This window comes from Chlamydotis macqueenii, chromosome 9 (assembly GCF_036417535.1).
Source record: "Chlamydotis macqueenii isolate bChlMac1 chromosome 9, bChlMac1.mat, whole genome shotgun sequence".
Classification (NCBI taxonomy): domain Eukaryota; kingdom Metazoa; phylum Chordata; class Aves; order Otidiformes; family Otididae; genus Chlamydotis; species Chlamydotis macqueenii.
In genome coordinates this window covers 8,777,428-8,796,652 of record NC_141564.1, presented here as the reverse complement: position 1 = coordinate 8,796,652, position 19,225 = coordinate 8,777,428, and the positions used below count along the sequence as shown (strand labels likewise).

At 37.2% G+C, this 19,225-nt stretch overlaps 1 protein-coding gene across 3 annotated transcripts in view; it reads right to left on the bottom strand.

The window, feature by feature from the left end:
• Positions 1-19,225, bottom strand: part of STAG1 (STAG1 cohesin complex component) — a 186,009-nt gene that overhangs the window by 19,371 nt on the left and 147,413 nt on the right. For all 3 annotated transcript variants that reach the window (XM_086755168.1, XM_086755169.1, XM_086755170.1), the window contains 5 exons: positions 16,834-16,921; positions 15,153-15,233; positions 7,103-7,195; positions 3,589-3,763; positions 1,113-1,252 (listed from right to left, as the gene is read on the bottom strand). In XM_086755168.1, the coding sequence (XP_086611294.1) occupies positions 1,113-1,252; positions 3,589-3,763; positions 7,103-7,195; positions 15,153-15,233; positions 16,834-16,921 (577 nt within the window). The remainder of the gene's footprint in view (positions 1-1,112; positions 1,253-3,588; positions 3,764-7,102; positions 7,196-15,152; positions 15,234-16,833; positions 16,922-19,225) is intronic.

Here is a 19,225-nt window from a genome sequence, read left to right as displayed (position 1 = left end):
TCCTCTAAAATATTGGTCCTGCCTTCTTCAGTACACAGATCCTTCTAGTTTGCATTCTAATTTAAATTCATTTTCTCTCACTCTCTCCCAATTTCAAGAGAAGGAGGTGTGTGGGGAACAGCAGGTAGGAAACTAACCTGGACTGTGACAGCTTCAGTTTGAAACTCCTGCTCTGGAAAAAAAATCTCTAAGCAAGACTAACCCTGAGCAGCGACCTGGCTGATGGCTAGAGAGTGCACTGGGGATTTTATTGTACTGTGTGCTCCTCATGAACAGGAGAAGAAAGATTTAAAGTTAAATCCTTTATATTTCACATCAACATCTCAAACGCTGTCTGTGGTAAAGGACCTGCGCCCCACTCTGTCTTTCAGTTTTTCCTCCTCGAGTGTCACCTTTGTGATGATTAATCCCTTACAGAGAGACAGGTGAGGTATACCTGGCACTCTGATACAATCTGAGGGGCTCTGTGTGGCTTGGCAGTGTCAGGACTGCCGATATGCCTGTTTTCTGGCAGGTAAACTTGCAAGAACAGGGTGCGGTGGTAGCTGATCAACAAGTCTTTCTGAATTTAATTGGGCCTAAATACTCTACGGAAGCAGTGTGAATTGCCAAGACATTCAGTTAATGCATACCCAACGTAGAGCAGTACTATACAGAGCTTTCTTTTTTAACTGCTTTCCTGTTTCAAACAATCTTTTCTCACAAAAAACCTGCTTCCTTAAGGCAAGCACCAAGATTGGGAGACTCCCAGTAAAATATGACGCTGAAGAGATAATTGTTGTTGTGGATTCTAGGAATGAATTTGAGGAGCAGGATAAGAAATTCTCTGTAGAGGAGCGTCTCTGGAAATACTCAGCACCTTGCAGGACCAGGTTTTCGTGCTGCCTTTAATAAGGCACTCCTGCTACACAGGACACGACGTTCAGAGCTTACCGCTTCTCAGTGGCACATATAATTTAGAAAGGAAAAACTATTACAAAATAATCAAGTAAGGCTGAAAAAGCTTTCAGAAGTGTTCAACCTTTAATTACTGCATTGGAAAGGAAAGAAAGAGAGGACCTTATGCTACAATCTGTGTTCAGTTAAGAAGAGGAGAATACACAGGGCTGTACCTTCATATAGTGTTTGAAGATATCTGCTGCTGCATGCATGTCCACAATGTCATAAATTATCAGCTTGCTAAAGGCAGCCAAAAGGTTTCTTCTCTTATGTAAAGCTTCTATTTTGTTAGCTTCATCTTCTTCATCTCCCTCTGAAAGCATGAACAACAATAAAATGTTTATAAGTAACTGCTATGTTCTAAAGGAACATCATAGAAGAGTAGCCTTTACAAAAAAATCAATTTTTAAAAATGTAGCAAGGATTGTTGCAGGAGAAGCCAAAAGGAAAGGTGATAATTCTTGAGTCCTGCCTATGCTAGAACTTTCAGCTGAGTTCAGGAACATGACCTGAACACCACTGACCAAGGATGCTATCTGTAGGTGCTGAACATAATCCACATAGAACTGAATCGCTTATTTTCTTTATCCTGCGAAAGCCACACTGAAGACTTCTTGAATGCTTTTTGTGTAACTTCAGAAACACAGGACATCTGGAGATGCTTCTTTAATGTGAGTAAGCTATAAATATTTCACACAAGGAAAATTAGAAGCAGCAATACTTCTACTGCATGCCTTGGATTTTCAGATATGAAATTGATTGCTCTACAGCATTGATAACAACAGGGAGTAAAATTCAGTTGTAAGAAATATTAACTTTGAATGGCAGTACCATAAGTATTAAGACCCCATGTAAGGCTCCACTCTGTGAATGAAAATGAAACTATACACATAAAACATTAAATATAATATCATATAATAAAAGCATATTCCACAATTTATATAAGAAAATTAAATAAGCTATAATAGTTGTGATAAAAGTAAATATTCTGTGGTGTTTGGAAGAGCCTGTCCTTGGAGGGAATCTTCCAACCAGTATGAAGAATACAGAGCTGTGGCAGGGAGAGGAGGGATACCATGTTACTATGACTCTCTAGAGCCACAGTACTTGTCACGTATTTGATCACAGGAAGTCTCTTACAAGCAATGGAGCTGACTGTGGATATGTACACACATTTTACCTCTAAGATGCTTTATCCCACTGAATTAAAGCCCTTTAGCACACCTCCACCCCCTTCTTAATTTCTTTTTTATCATTACCGATGTGTTCTGAATACCAAAAGTTACAAATGGTCAGACTGACTTCATGGAGTTAGAGTAGCAGTAGGGAATGGAGGTCACATAAAAAGATCTTCACTCATCTTTTTGCTGTCATTCCAGTCCAATCACATCTTGTTAAAGAACAGCAATTTTGCTAAAGAGCAAAAAAAATTAGACGCTGTCCTCCTAAAATCTATCCTTGATGTATTATTCTGAACATTGAACTCACAAAGTGTGATTAACTGCACATAGATTTCTGGTGAAGGTGTGTTTCAAAATGTATTCTTCCCAGGAATCCTTAAAGAGATGCTCAACAAAGGTGTTAGCTACTGAGGAGCTAGTGAGCTAGAAGACTGAACCTTCAGAGTAAGAACGTATTCGCTGAGATCTTAGGTCCATGTATTGCTGTCTTAAAATATCTAAAATAGCACCTATATGTCATGCTAACATACAAGTAACTGAGTTCAGTGGAAATTCAGAAAATTTGCCAAAAAGAGCACTGCAGTATGCACTCAGCAGCTCTTTTACATAGTCTGACTATCTGGGAATCCATCTCTTCTCCAAAGCTATTTAGGATTCAGAAACTGGGTACCTCTATAGTTTTATTCAGGCATTTGTAACACACACTAGCAGCACCAAGTTATTTAAAATCAGACCTAAATGACAAATCTGCCTCTCATCAACTGAAGGCCAAAAATCTCAAGTCATCCTTGTGAGGAGGTAGAGATGGGGTCACCTCAAACTCTGGCCACGCACAAACACCTAGGACAAAGCAAGGAAACAAGCAAGCACACACGGTACTTTCCCAAGTACTTTCCTAGTCTCCAATCAAATCAATGATATTCTGAGCTTGATTTTATTATTTTGGGGGAGGAGAAGAAGGGGTGTTATTTGTTAACATCAGAGCTTCTTATGGCCACCTTTGCCTAGAGCTTTGCTGGTAAGGTTTGCCTTCAGCATCCTATAACTCTATTTAGTAACTCTAAATTATTTCTCTTCTATGTACTGTTCCATCATACTTCCTCCCTTGAAGCCATATTAATTGAAATCTGCTGCTGAACTAAGACAGTACTGTTTCGGAAATAAGTATTAAGAAAAATATAGATCAATAAAGGAAGAAAAATTTTGTCAAGATTTAGAGCATCTAGTTACAGGCCACTCCCATGCCTTCTGAAAACATGTCTTTTTATGAAATGAACTTTATAAGTACTTATTCTTCTTTAACACAAGTAGTACCGAATATTGAATATTTAATATTCACATCTGCCAGAAATAAAGTTGGAATAATTCTGAAAACATTTGAGCAAACTGATCTGAAAATTCTATTTCCTTCTTTCTTCTGTGTCTGTTATGAAAAAAGCTAAGTAGAAAACATGAAAGCTAAACGTACCCATGCTCTGGTTTTCATCATCTTGGTCAATAAAGACGTGGTCCATCACAAAACTAAGGAGTTCTGACTGGAGGCCTGAATCTGGATTAAAAACCAAAGGCTGTAGACCTTCTCGACCTCCAGTCATCAGCTGATGACTAAAAATCATCAAGAGATCACAGAGCAGCATGAAAGCCTGAAAAGCAAGAGAATGAATGCAGTAAGAAGTGTAAGTCAAGTATGTAAAAAATAAAACACCGTTTATCTAACTTCCAGATATCCCCTGCTATTATTAAATGTCCTTTAGCTGTACTCAGTTGTAGTTGTTTGTGTGCTGTGAAAAGTGTTCATGAGGGTTTCTCCTAACTTTAAAATGTTACACCTTTGATTCTTACGTAAGGAATGTGTTTACTATCTCGTCCATGTCCAGGATGATCCATATTAAACTTCTATTCCTTACCTATGAAAAGAACTCTAAATCTACCTCTGATCCAAGGGCTGTAGCCTTGTAGAAAAGAAAAAAACACCTTTTACTTGTAGTAAAGAAAAAACACCTCTTTCGATAAATAGAAAAGTTAAACAAGCAAAAGACTGAATAACATGAGGGAAAATCCAAGCTGAGTCACTGTTAGATCCTGAACATACAGAGAAGCAGCTGCAAGCAAAGAAATTCTTGCAAAATTTCATCAATAATTCTCTGCAAAAAGAATCAAGTAACTCCGCACAGCTTTGAAATGTAGATAAAAGCCGACCAGAGCAGAATTTTCAATGATTTATGCTCATTACTATTATACTCTCATTGCCTGAGAACAGAGAAAGGCGGCAGCTATTAATAACTTCAGTTCTTTCAAGGGCTTCTCTGTATACTGTCACGCACGAGAATAACATTCTTTTCCCCAGTGGCTTATGTTGGACTGTCATAGCCAGCTGTATTCATTGCATTACATTCAACACCTGAGCACCTTTCAGAAAGTACTTCTTCATCATCTTAGTTTATCTTTAACCACAGGTTCTGAAAACTGAGAAAGAGAGGAAGGTTCAAAGTATGGATGTGTGAAAAGACTCCTAGAAGATCTAGGCTGTCTCTTTCCTCAGAAGCCTGCAGGAGTCTCACTCAGGGCCATGTCCATCACCATTCCCAGGTAGGTGGTACATCAAATGCGTTTTCAACTGAAGAGAGATTGCAGAACTTAGACTTTGGAGACAGATGCCAGTATTTGGGATTTTTCTTCACTGGATCCAAAAAGTTGTGATTCATTTCAGTGATGGTCTCAGCTGCTCTAAACTCCTTTGATACTCACTAGAATTTAAGCTCATCCCAACATAGACCTCTAAAAAAGAGCATATGAATAATGCACTGAAAGTGCTTATTTCTGTCCAATACAAAGAGAGCACTGGACTGAGATGCAGACATATATATTGTAGATACGTCTAGTCACAGGAGATTTATTTCATTCAAATAGTCTAGGAAAATTTGAAATGTTTGAGTCTTGTTTCTATAAATACTTCATATGTTCTTCCTTCCTTTGATATGTGCATTGATCTTCTCTGGAAAGAATGTATCGACTAAGAATCAAATATGTTAGGGAGACTATATAATTTACACAGAATTCTCAAAAAAATCCAGTAAAACAAAAGGATTAAGAAGCAGGCCTGCACTTGCAGAAATATACTTTTTAAGGAAGAAAATTAAAAAGATCATAGGAGTGTTAGTTGGAAAGGACTTCTGGAGTCTCTAGTCCAACCTGCTCTGATTAGGACATTTGCTGTTGCTAGGTCTAGCTGGTCACAGTTTTGTCTAGCTGAGGTTTGAAAGCTTCCATAGAATTGTAAATGGCAAAGGAGCTTCCAAAAAAAAAAAAAAAAAAAATTCAAATTACCAATGAAAACAGTAATTGTGGCCACTAAAAATAAGAGAATAAAAACATGTTAATAGATATAAAACCCAAAAACATTACAGTAATAGGAAGGATCATTTACCATTTGTTGATGCAGCGAAGACATTAGTGCTAGCTTAAGCTAGAATGGTTGATATTTTCATGAAGCTAGATGATATTTTCACATCATATAATATTAATAAAATACGCCAAGAGTAACTACTCAGAATATTAAAAAACAATTACTGAAGTTAAATGTGCTAGAAGACAATTACACATCAGAGTCTTAAAAATACATAAACTAGCAACATCTCAGAGCCTTTAATATTTATATTTATCAACTTGCAGAACACTGTATCAATGTCAAGTAGAGCTATCTTTCAAAAAAAAAAGAACCTAAAAGTCAAAACTGTCTTTTAAGAAGTATTATCTTTTTAAAAACAGAGGCAAAAGCCAGAGGCCAGTTAGTTACAGTCCTTGCAAAATCTTGGGAGGTCTGATAGAAATGCAATTTGTAGACAAGTAAAAGATGTCAACAGACTTGATATAAGTCAGAATATATTAATAGAATCTCAGCAAACAAATAAGCTATTTTTTTTTTTCAGAGACTGCAAATTATTTCAACAAGACCCTGGATTTAATTTCTTTTATTTGAATTTCTTAATACAAATAGAAGCTTCCCACTCCGTGTCTGTCTAAACCAGACAATTGGTTAACTACACTGAACCAGAATAAAATCCAGTATCTTATTATGCAATATTTCACATACGTACTTTTGGTATATGTGTGCACACACATACACGTGCAGAGAGATGTATGCACTTAAGTTTTCAGTCAACCTACCAAACAAGGAAGCACAGCAACCTAAGCTACAATGGTTACACTGACAAAAATCTTAAAAGCTCTCCAGATCTTTGTATTTCTGTAATGATGACACTATTCAAATAGCTATTTTACTCTGATTTCTCAAGGAGACATAACTATTTGTGAAGTGACGATTTTTGCATAGTGTGGGAGGACACTATATTCTTAGCGTTACTCAGAGTATTTTTGTAAAATGAATTAACATTTTTTCCCTGCTATAAAATATGCAGTAGTATAATCTGTACTGCTAGAAGCTTCAGTTTTCTCCCAGTAGCCACAATGGGAAAGAGATACAATAATTAATATTCACCACTACATTTAGCTGAATTACTAGAACAACGAAATAATATCGAGGATACAGGAATTTGCCTTTAAGAAGGAAAGCAGTCACTCTAGACTCCCTAATTAGTCAATAACAGGGGGAAAAAAATCCAGAAATATGCAGAGAAAGATTCAGCCCATTTGAGGTCTCAATCACCCTGTAAAAGCACCTATTTCCACCTGTTAATACAGTAACTGTCTTAAGGAATAGGCTTTTATTTTAGGTGATTGAGTTAGATGCCTGAAGTTACGACAGCTGAATAAGAGCCTAAGCATCTAGGTAATCCTTATTGTTATATACAAAATGAATTTGACATTAGCTGTGCTTCGAAGGTGCTTATAGAGTGTTTGTTCAGTTTTATTTAGACAGAAGAAAATTATTTTACTTTAAGTATGATATAGCGTCGTCTTGAGTTTTACTACAGTTTAATAGTCATCGTTTTCCAAAAGCATGTGACAGACATTTCCTTTACCTGTTCTTTGACTGGAGTGTTGACATTGGATAGACACTGCTGGCAGACAGCCAGAAAAGATTTCACAGTTTTCCTCAATACCAACAAGTCCTCCTAGAATAAACATGAAAAAAGGGTTAATATATAAATATTAATAAAAGGTTCCTAGGAAAAAGCAAAATAAGACAATGGTGATAATTTCATACATTCAATTCTATAAACTAGCCAAGCAAAAAGGTCTTGAAAAAATATGCTATTGGTAGACCATAGTGTAAAACAAGTCATTAATTCGCACACAAATGACCCCAAGTTTTCCTGTAAGAGATATTAATAACAAAACAATACATTCTTGAGTGTAATTGTCTGTACTTTATATTGAATATAAATTACAAAAGTTACAGAATAAAAAGTTTAATAGATCAAGGTCAGCCTACCTGGTGGTTTATAAAGAATTCTATACTCAGATAAATCAACATGAACAAAAAAAGTAAAATATCAATGAATGTCTCAAGTTCAACAAAAACCTTATCCTAACTGCCTGCAGACATGGCAAATGCGGAAGCAAATCACAGAAGTCTGATGAGTTATGGAAGAAAGACAGAGGTTTGTTGATCCAGAGAAAGAAGGATTTGTGGGTGGAAAAGATAAATGAGTGACTGTATTTGATCACCTTGATCTTGAGACAACTGATGTGTCTTTTAAATGTGGGTACAGAAGTGGCAGGTTCAGTGGCACAGCTGTATACTTTGACTTGGGGGAATTAATGGTGTACCCTGATGAAAACTTATTTTTTATGGGTAACAAAATAAACTAGTGAAAACAAATCAATACAAAATATACGATACTAGAGCATAATCATAATAATACTGCAAGTAGCCACACAGAAAAAATAAATCAATCATAGAAAAAAATGAACCCTCCTGTGTAAAAAGCGGAGAGTGCTGCTATCGTAAGCAAGAAGCATACTGAAGATGTACACGGCTCTTGGCACATACTTAAATAGTTACTGTTTCACAGTAGTGATAATCCAAACATCAGGAAGAAAACAAGAACCGTAAATCACTAGGACTTTCTGTTAGCTTCCAGTTTTGTGAAAAGGACTAGCTTTGTCAGCATTGCTTCACAGATTCTGCTACTCTGCGTTGCTCAGGTGATACAAACCAATGCTTCTGCCCTGTGCACTCCTGCCTGCTGTACTGTGTGTCTTCCAGCGCTCAGATCTCCTCCCAGGCCACCAGCAGCTCTGCCAGGTCCCCCCAGCTAACAGTGTTTCTCACGTGCACCTGGGACCATTGCTTGAAAGATCTTTCCTTTCCCAGTTTTCACCATCACTGGTTTCACATAAAGAAGGGATTGTAACAGCCGTTAATTCACACAAACTGCTGCTCTACCACTGCTGCAGGCTTTCCTCCATACCTCTGTCAGCTTTCAGATGGAAGAAAAGGTGCCCTACAGAATAATATCCAATCTAAATCTAAAGAATCTGTACACTAAAGAATAGTGTACATGCAGCATTTTCCTTGCTAAAAATTCCAGTTTTTAATTATGCTGGCTGTTCAGTCCATGTGTCTCATTTCCAGTTTTGGCTTTTCTTACTGCTCCCTATCATAAGATCTTGTTATTTTTTGTTTACTGAAAAGCCTTTTTGTGGTCCATATGTTCTTCCTGTACTGGTTTACAACAGAAGGCAGGGCTGCAAGCGTGCTGAAACACCCTAAATGTTCCTAAATCTCTGAACCACTTACAATTTTCAATAAAGTGAGTATGATTTTCTGATACGGACGCTAAAGGTCTATGAGCTACCTCACCTTCCATTCCTAATAAAGTTTTATTTGATAATATAGCCAAGGATCCCTTTGTGCCACCGCGTTACCCTGCCATTACATGATCTGTAAGACAGCTCTGCTTTATTCTAAGTCACAACTTTCCACTCATCAGCCTTCTTGTTCCCAGATATAAGCCTTCCATTTGTCAGCATTAAAGTGGCTCTTTCTTTTTTCAAATATATTTTGTTTACCAATTCATCTATGTCATCCGCATTTTAAATACCTTTGTTTTACCTTCCCTGATGACTGGTAAAAATCATCAGTTTTTAGCAGAGAATCATCAGTTTTAGCAGATCTTCTGGAATGCACCAGAAGCTATCCCTTTGTGTGATGATTTCCCACTTAAATTTTGTTTCTAATACGTTAGTCAGCTTTGAGCTACTGAATATGAATTACATTAGATTCACATACTCACCTGAAATGCAATGTGATAAGCGTCTTGCAGAAACTGGTATTTCAACCGGTTTCATTATCAGTCAAAAATGCAATCTTCTCAAGAACAAATTTATTTGTTCTTTCTGCTCTTACCTCTTGGCCATGTTTGTTGTGCCCTTCAGCCTTGTACTGACTGTGTTTTCTATCAGCCAGTCCAAGATTTTACCTAGGACTGATGCCGGGCTTATCAGTTCACTGTTAGGTAACAATCTGATTTACAGCTTTAAAGGTTGGGATTACAATCACTTTAATAACTTCCTATTTTCCATCACAATTACCTCCCATTTAGATGTTAAGGAATTCAACAGGGAAACTAAAACCTACGAAAAATACTATATAAAGGTTAAAAAGTGAATGAGCACGTCTCCCATTTTTCTTTCTGTCAAAGAATGAGTAACAGGTAGGTACACATTATTTATTATCCTCTCTCTTGATAGCATGACAAAGATTCACTTTGAAAAGTTACAGACAGCAAAGGAAAGCCTGTCTGAACAGAGCCATCTGGAACTTTTCTAAATTTGGAGAAATCCCCAGACTACTAGAGTGGTAATATTTTTCAGAAGAGAAAATGGGAAGAAAAAAATGAATTAGATTTAATTTTAAGTCTTTCACCATTCTCAGGCACACAGCCAAGAGTCTTGAGGTGTGATTACCTGATACACTGGCTTCAACAGAAAAAACTGGTATATATAAAAAAAAAAATTTACTGTTCTCTTCATTGCTAGGGTAAAACCATGGAGGTACACTGTGAACACTAAAGTGACTCAGGATAAAAACAACTCTTTCTTGAACTGTACAGTGTAACATCTTCAAATTTAACTAATCCATAGCAGGAAAAAGAATGAGCTGCTAAGAGCAAGGACTTGTATTTGTTTTGCCACCACCTGTAACCAAATAACTGTGTTCACAAGATTGCTATCTAAAATTCTACAGTTAATTTCTAGCTTTAAATTGAAGCTTGTTTTTTCCCATTGAAACCATGTAGAAATGATGTGCTTTTGCTAGGTTCATCTAATAAACCCAGTGCTTTTCTTCCTATTTTCCCATTGCCTTTCCTCTAAATTCCTTATTTAAGTTATTAACTTCCTTCTCTTTGCAACTCTAATGATAAACTTTACAATGTTCAAGAGCCATTAGCTGTCAACTCCACTCTGGAACACAATCCAACCTTTTGCACCTTGTGACTCCCCTTCAGCATTTTGTGCCTTCTTTCATTGTGCCCATATAAACATGAAAAGTCACCAGGTCACTATGCTGTTCTTTAAATCCCCTCTAATTCCTCTGCCTACTAATCACTTTGTAATAGCTATGCATTTGGCTAATCTGGCTGCTGCTCATTCAGAACTATTTCGCCTTTGTCTTGCCTCTGAATGTTTGCTCTATTCATGCCTTTATTTATTTTTTTCTATTCTAAGATTTTGGACTCTTTTCTTCTGCAAATATTTCCTTTTCATTATATGCATGTACAGTCCATAGTATAATGGTCCCAGGCATCTGGTTTATTGAAAAGATGAAATCTAGATGGAAACAACAACGGTATAATCTAATCCCAAAGTCTCCTACCTCAAGACTGTACTTGCTCTGCAAGATCTACAGACAAGGGAACTCTTACTGAGAAATCACCAACTTCCTTTGGAACCATCCTCAAACTCCTTTTCATCTGAAGAACTGTTTTTCTCCAGGCTACAACAGAATGCTCTCACAAACTGCGCAGTTTTGGGAGCACTTACTCCCCAACATGGTACTGCTTACCAACAGCCCACATAGTCCTGGCCCCAACCTCCTCTGAACGTGTACAAGATGACAACCAAAGATTAGAGCTTTAGACTATGGATATTTCAAGGCTTACGTGTTCCATCCTTATGTGCTGCAACCTTCCTTTTAGTAATCAATTTTTACTTTCAGATCTTTGACACTGACTCCACAGTATGCCCATTATAAAAGTGCCTAGTATTCCGTTTTACATGCTGTACAGCTGATACTTACCCAGGAGATGTGTTGCACTGACTGCAGGTTAATCATGTGTTGTTAATAAATCAATGAACTGATTTGATTCTAATTTGATTTAAACCATGAGTCTTGAACAGTTTTTCCCTGCCACACATATAAAGCCTACAGACCAACATACATAGCCTCACATAGTCAGCTATAAGCCAAAATATTACAGCTGTAATAGAAATATCCCTCAGAAAGCAATAAATGTGCCCTGGGCTCAGGCATAATGTGCAGGACAGTTTCCAAACAAGGGTAATCCTCCTAAGAGAGAGGCTGTATTTGAGGAAGAGCCGTCTGAACACTAGGTGAATAACAACTTCATTCCAAAAAGATTCTGTTCCCAATTGTATATCCCTGGTTGACACATATGACTCTACCCTAGAACCAATACACAAAATTAAGCAATTTTGAGCTCTAGTCAAAGAACTCACTTTGAAAGAAATCTTACTAGAACCACCCACCCCACCCACAAACTCCCTGCAATAAAACGTACACCTAACGGATGCAAGGCATAGCTGATTGAGAAATTTAAAAGTTGCCACTATTTGCCCACTACTACCAAATTAAATACTTCCTCCCACAGAAATATTACCACCCTTGAATCCTGTACATACAGTTCCAAAATGTTAATATACTTTTTCCTGTGCACTGAATGCCTACATGGTAACTAACTAGGTGAAACAGAGCAGCATGAACTCACACAAGCAACCCAGCTGGCAGCAGATGAACATTTCTTACAAATCAATTCCTTCAGCTCTGATCTCTCAGCCTGGATGCTCAAGGGAAATCTAAAAAATCATTGTGTAAACACGAGCCTGGGAACAAAAATTCATAAATCTAAAGGCTATAGAAAAACAAGGACTCAGGATTAGTTTTATGACATATTATAAATTCTCTTCTCTCCATTAGCCTTTTCATCTTTCATCCTCCTTCTCTTGCCTACTGTCCAACTCCTACTTCCCTCCTAGTAACTGTCTTACCGCCTTGCCTTCCCTGCTCCCATCCCCCTACAGGTACCAATGACCTTTTCCTTTCCTTTCAGAGACAGTTTACCTGATCTGTATCTAAATAGAAACCAAGCAATTATTGTCCGCTTGTATTTTGCTTTGTAATCTTCTGCTTTTATTTCAAATCTGAAAGGCTTGTATCCAAAAGCCTCTCTAATTTTTGCAGCTGTATCCATTGGTCTCTAAAGATACCACTTCAGCCTACAAACCATCACCTCTCTGTCCTTAGATCATTACAGCTACAGCAAAATAACACTAGAAAGTTGGATGGACCTACATATTAAAATACTGTGTCAGACATGTTCCTCTAAAAGCCTGAATACTTAAAAAATGCTCACAAAATATACTACTATTCATTTTGAGATGCTCGTGCTAATGCCTTTGTCTTCCCAAACATCATACTTCATAAGTGATTCCCTTTAATGTATGCTAATTTATAAGTCTAAATCATGGCTTATAAAGCAACCATGGGCAAAATGATCTCCTAATGGATTAAATGATAGATCTAGTGCAGATCAGATTTATTTTCAGTGAACAAACTACCACGGAAAGTTTGATACAAACAAAATATACAAAACAAAATGCTACAACCACATCAGGTTTGTGGATTTCTCTTTATCCTGTTCCTGTTGTGAGCACAGCTGAGGTTGCTGGCCAGGTATGAAAAGCTGAAGGGCATTAATGCAGTGCTCCTCTTGAGCTACGCCTGGAGAATATTCATTATTTTTGTAGGGGGTGGGGTGACATCCCAAACAATAAGTTAATAACAGCTCTCTAGACTAGAGTAATTATTTCCATTAAGAATTCCAGAAGCAGAATTGACTTATACTTTGTATGGTCATTCTTGATGGAGCTTCAATAGTTCTTCCTGTTCCCATGAACTACACTACAACTCATGAATCAGAATAGCATTAGAAATACATGAAAGATCAAGGCTATTCTGCATTCATCTCATAAAACAATGTCTCATATAAATGTATCCCATTTTGAAAAAGTATGCAAAGCCATAAAATTGCACTAGGCTTGTCCTCAAGAAAAACCCAGTCACTGAAATAAATAAAGGTCTTTTTCAGTTTAACTGGACCACCATGGTAATATTGCAAACAACACTCCACATCAATACTTTGACACCAAAATGCAAAGCTTCTGACCAGGTCCTATGCAGACAGATGCTGTATATGTTAGTTGCTAACTGTACTTTATGGTAAATACATTTCTTTTGCTATAATTTAGACACAAGAAAACAAAAAACTTTTCTCCAGCAATGCTGACAGCTATCACTCTGCACTGTCTATGTTATACTGCAGCACTTCACTGTATTTAGTTAAAAAAAATGGAGAAATGCAGTGAAGGGAGATGACAATCTTACTGAATGCTTTGTGTCTCAGCATTTGCACCCACAGCAAGGCAAGAGCTTTGCTGCTCAAGGAGCCCAGTAAAGTAGGAGGACAGAGCTGCTGAGCATCTTCAGGCATGGGTAAAACACCCAGCAAGACACAACAGTCAAGGGCACATGGGGAAGAATTTAACAAAGGTGTTGAAGACAGTGTCCAGGCTTGGATACTCAACCAGCTGCTGTAAGTGTACCTGCTCTAAGTGCTTGGTTCCTCATCCCGGAGTCACTACACAGGTAACCAGCAGTGCAGTTTTCCTTACTTGGGAAGCATTAGAAAGAGATTCAGTGTGTTGGTTTTATGGACTTACGGACTGAAGCAACATATGGGCTTCTGGATTTACTTTTGGTTACTTAGCTCCTTCTGTTAAAGTGAAATTTCTCCCTAAGGATTACAATGCTGCTAGCTACGAGGATGCTTTATTGTGATGAGATTATGAGTTAATTTAAAACAAATGGGATGTATTCAGTTTTCTCAGTTACAAGGAGTCAAGATGTAATATTCTATACTATCAGCTTGCTAAAGAGAAAGAGGCTAAAGAAGTTGAGAGAGGAAAACGGGAATGAAAGCCAGAATAAAGAATACCAATTACTCTTTTTTTCTTGTAGCTATTTTTAAATGTCAATATATGTCAGTATTCAAAACAACTCAAAGAATTTACAATGTATTTTAATCATTTTTATGTGCATAAAAATGCTTATTTTAGTAGCACTTTAGTATAGCATCATCATCTTTTCAATGCTGATGCAGAAGTAAACTTACTACTTCAGTTTTCATACCATTTAAATTTGATGTATTACTTTGGAAAAGTCCTAAAAAGACAGGATGCTGGCCTCTGATTGAAAGAAGAGCTAAGGAAAGGTCCTGGAAAAGTGAAGTATAACGAACAACTTACATGTAACATTGTCATTACTGCATTACTCTTGCATGCACTTTTTATTCCTAACTGTAACTGCTAGTAACCTTACATTTATATTTAGGAAGATAAAAGATCTAAGTAAAAGGTAAGCAAGGTAAAAACACATAAATATTAAGCTATCTGTGGTGTACAAATCAACAGTATTGGTTACAACTATTAGATAAGCATTGTCAACATTACTCACCCATTCACGCAAACTGCTGTATTCACAATAAAGTACATTAAGAATCTTCATCAATAAAAACATAAAAAACAGCTAGTATAAAATCCTGATAAAGACAAGCATCCACTGTTTGTATAGCTTATTTATCATCATATGCATGATGATAAATACATCTTGACATATTGAATAAATTAAAACACCAACATTTTGTATCTGTTTGACAACATCATAAAATGACTGTACAGTGGGTGGAGTTACAGAGAATCAGGTCTAATATTTTTAGGCAAGTTGTGTTTCTTCTGTAAAATCTGTATGAGCAAATGCCTACTTACTTTGGAAGGGGAGCCTTCAGTGATTTTCACCAGCTGCCAGAGAATAGAGTAATGGGAACACTGCAGTGCCTGAACAACTATCTGTAACAGAGGGAACACAAAGAATCCCAGCACGTTGGAAATATCAAGCATATCAGTAAAGTGTACGTAAAATTTAAAATGCATTTTGGGGAGAAGAAATAGGAGCAGCTTGTAAGTAGTTCTTTTTGTTTTCAAGGAAATTATATTTTCCCTTAATCAGTTTGGTGCAAAAAGAAACCAGCCTACTACAGGTGAAAAAAAAATACTGTGTAAATGCTGGGAAACAGAACAGAAAATGGTGCATTAGAGTACAGCAAGAAGTGATGTCACAGCATGACAGAAGTACAACCCAACATCTACATATCTCTGTTCAAAAACATTTCTTTAAATACCTCTGAATCTGACCACTAGGTAAAACAGTCTGGGCATCTCTTCCATTGTCAAATGAACATGTAGCCCAATTTCTAAAAAAAGGGAGGAAATATACATTTTCTCATGGAGAAGACTAGGCTCATATTTATGGTGCCCATAAAAGCATCCATGGTGTCTTTTAAAAATTTCAAATCTATATTAGATGTTAAAAATTTCAAAATCTTTTTGGCTTGAAGATGCTTCCAACAGTTTGTGGTTCTGTGCAGAATAAGTCAAGTTTGTAACAGCTCTAATCACTTCACAAAATACTTTTCTGAAAGATACCACTAAAGATCAACCCATTCCTTTTCAGTGAATTCCTTCTAGTGGACTGGGGGAAGAAATACTGAGGAGAGTTCAGATCCCCAAGATCTTACAGAAGTATTTGGGGAGCCATATCACTGTCAAACTCAGAAACTGAAGATGGCTGGTAGTTGCATGGACAGTTTTTATCTGCTGCCCCCTTCCCTCCAGGTAGCACAATTTGAGCATTAAGTAGCAACTGTAGAGAGAGTAGAATGTCTCACAGCGTAAAGCCATGACTTTCACATGGTGTGTGGCAATGCATCCTCCATACAGTTCTTTTTAGAAAACACTTTTACAGAATTTAATATATTTTTTTTTCTAAATGAAGTTGAGTTAGAATTAACAACTGGCTTCTACTTGAAATCAAATTAGAACTTTAAATGTGCTGAAATGCTGGAGTAGGCAGTCTACAGTTTAAACTGGAATCCTGGGAGAATCTGAAATGGTCCCTGTGCTTATCCATGAGAAACTACAACCAAACTAGGAGGAAATAAAGTCCAATAAAGTCCACTAAAAGAACTCCACTGGAAAGGTTGGCCAGCATCTGTGCTAAATGTTCTTCTTGTACCCTTGTTTTCATAAGCTTCCATCTTACCTTCAATGCACAGTAACCATTTGTGATAATTCTCATTGCAGCCAGGGTTTACAAATATTGGGTTTCAGTGTAAACATCATGATTTATGCATTGCTTTTCACAGCCAGGAACATTAGTTATTCCTTACTTTACAGATGGGAAAGGTGAGGCAAGCAGCTCAAAAACCACAGGATCCAGTATTTTTCACCTCCTGGACAGTGCCTCACTACAAGATAAACTTCATTCAAAACTCCATGTTTTTCCTAAATAACTGAAGTCTAGTGCATTAATATTTTGAATTTTTCTGTGACTAGACTCTTTAAAACTTTGAATCCCAAAATGATGCAGTGCAGGCGTTGCTAACTGTACCTGTTCTGGCATAGCTCCATGTTCAATTCCAGTTCTTAGTAATCTGTAGCAGTTACTGAACAGATCCCATTTTGTGAGATCATGTGCACTAGAACAAAAAGTAATACAGAGAGATTAGTTTGTTCCTCAAAACTCCACATCACAGCGAGAATATAGTCTGAGCTGGAAGCTCAGTGAGCTTTGGTAGTTTTGCAAAGCTGAGACAGTGCAGCCTGCTGACAAAGCAGCTGCACAATTAGTTCACACAATGCTAAAAGCAGAAGTTAGGCTCTCTGATAATTGAGGAAAAATGTTTTACTACACGGGATTTTTGTAGGGAGGAGATAAACTCTCTGCATACCTTACATCTTTAAAGGTTACTTAAGTGTAGCTACAAGTTCCTTCTCAGTGTTACCTCTAAGTCATCTTTCCTCTTTCGTTCTAAACATTGACAGAACTCCAGAAGGCACTTCTCTGGCATTGCAACAGAAACTACAGCCAAACCATAGCAATATATACTAAATGAAAAATGGCTGTAAGCAAAATAAAGTTACATATTTCTCTGCTACATCATTTGGAGAAAAATAATATACATTATCACTAGATATTAAATATCCTGAAATATCTAAAGTAAGATGGCATGATATACACGTACATGAGACAGATATAGTGGTTGCTACCCTCTATTCATTGTTTCATATTTCAGTCGTACCAACCTGATTCGCCAGCAAGAGGAATACAAATGAGATTAGCAACATATATTCTACAGCCTTACAGACCTCAAGAGCTTATGAGATAGCTTTTTTAATACAGAATTGAGAAATATAGAAGAAATTCTGCAACACCACATTGCCTGAAAGACAAAAATTCTCTCACAAAAAAAATTTCGTTTTAACACATTTTTCTGCAGTGGAATTAAACTGAGATAATGTGAAACAGTTTATAATGTGCTTATAAAAGAGCAAGCCATTTCAAAATAATCTGAAACTTGGTGATTAAAATACTCATCTGGAAGAAGGGATACTCAGATTGAATTGGCAAGTCTAAATCAGATAAAATAGTCTCGTGCATCTGGCTCCCTTTCATTCCAGTACCTTGGTCACCAAGATATGCTCACTTTTCCCACCTCTTTGGAGCTGCTGACTTTGTTTAAACAATTAACTACGCTGCTCAGCCAGAAAGAAAAATTCTCTAGTTCTGAAATGGACAGAGGTTGAACTCAAGACTGGAAATGCCTAGATCCTATTGAAACCCCTGGTACGAAAAGCTTCCCAGTCTGGAGTGTGTTAGCCCTTGAAAACCTCACTGATAAAAGTTTCACAGAAAACTTAATTAATGCCCTTTTGCTGAGAGCAAGTGCAGTATGCACTCTAGGGTTGTGTCATTAAGCCAAGGTGCATCTTGACTTCTAATTCAAATCCATGAATAGAACAATAGGAAAACTTAAAAAAAAAGGAAACAAAAATGTAAAAATACACCACTTCCCCATTAGATTCTGGATGATCTTCAAAGTATGAAAACAGAATGCTTCATAGATAAATTATAGGCTGTCAGAGAACTGCCTCTGACAAGTGATATTAAGGACACAGACGCTGCTTCAGCAAATCACAGGGTTGCTAGCAAGGCAGAATTGTACCTTCTTAATTACAGCACTGTAATTAAAATAGTAAAATCTCCTCTGTGTGCAGAGGCAGATATCAGCATAGATTATCCTACAGAGAATACAAAATAAAAAACAGTCTCATTTCCGTCTTTTCATTTCAGAGCCCTCCATGTCAGGCAGCCGTCACAGGGGGTGACCCCATTGCCCTGACAGCCAGGGGTACCTTAGCTCTTTGCTCTGAGCCTGGCCTTACACCTGATCTCAGGAAGAGCTTTTCAGCCTCCAAAGCTGAAAAATTCTAACTATATACATGTTGCATAGGTCTTCTCAATATAAATCTCCTTAAAGAAGAGCCTCCACATTACATTTAGGCATATTCTGGTACACCTTTGTCTCTTTTGAACTACTTAGCAATTAAAATGATAAAGGTACCTTGGACACAACACAATTCTCCACAGAGGCCCAGATTGACATGGAGGCTGCTAGAATGAAAATTCATACAAAGCAGAATTTTCCCTTAGTCCCTTCCATGTCAGAGAGTCTTCATGGATTACAGAAGACAACACCCAACATTTCATCAAATGCTTCTTTTAACCCCTACAGACAGCACTGTCTGCTGAGGCAGTGCTACTTTCTGCCAGAAAGTAGTCAGATGAGGTAAAGTTCCACAGGGTTTCTGAAAGCACGGCAAGAGGCAGCTTAGAAAACATCCTTTTCAAAGAGGTGATCTCTCCACTCGCAAACCAGCTTCTCTTTTTAAAGAAGTACAAAGTGAAGGAAGCTGTACTTTAGGCTTTGAACAACTATGCT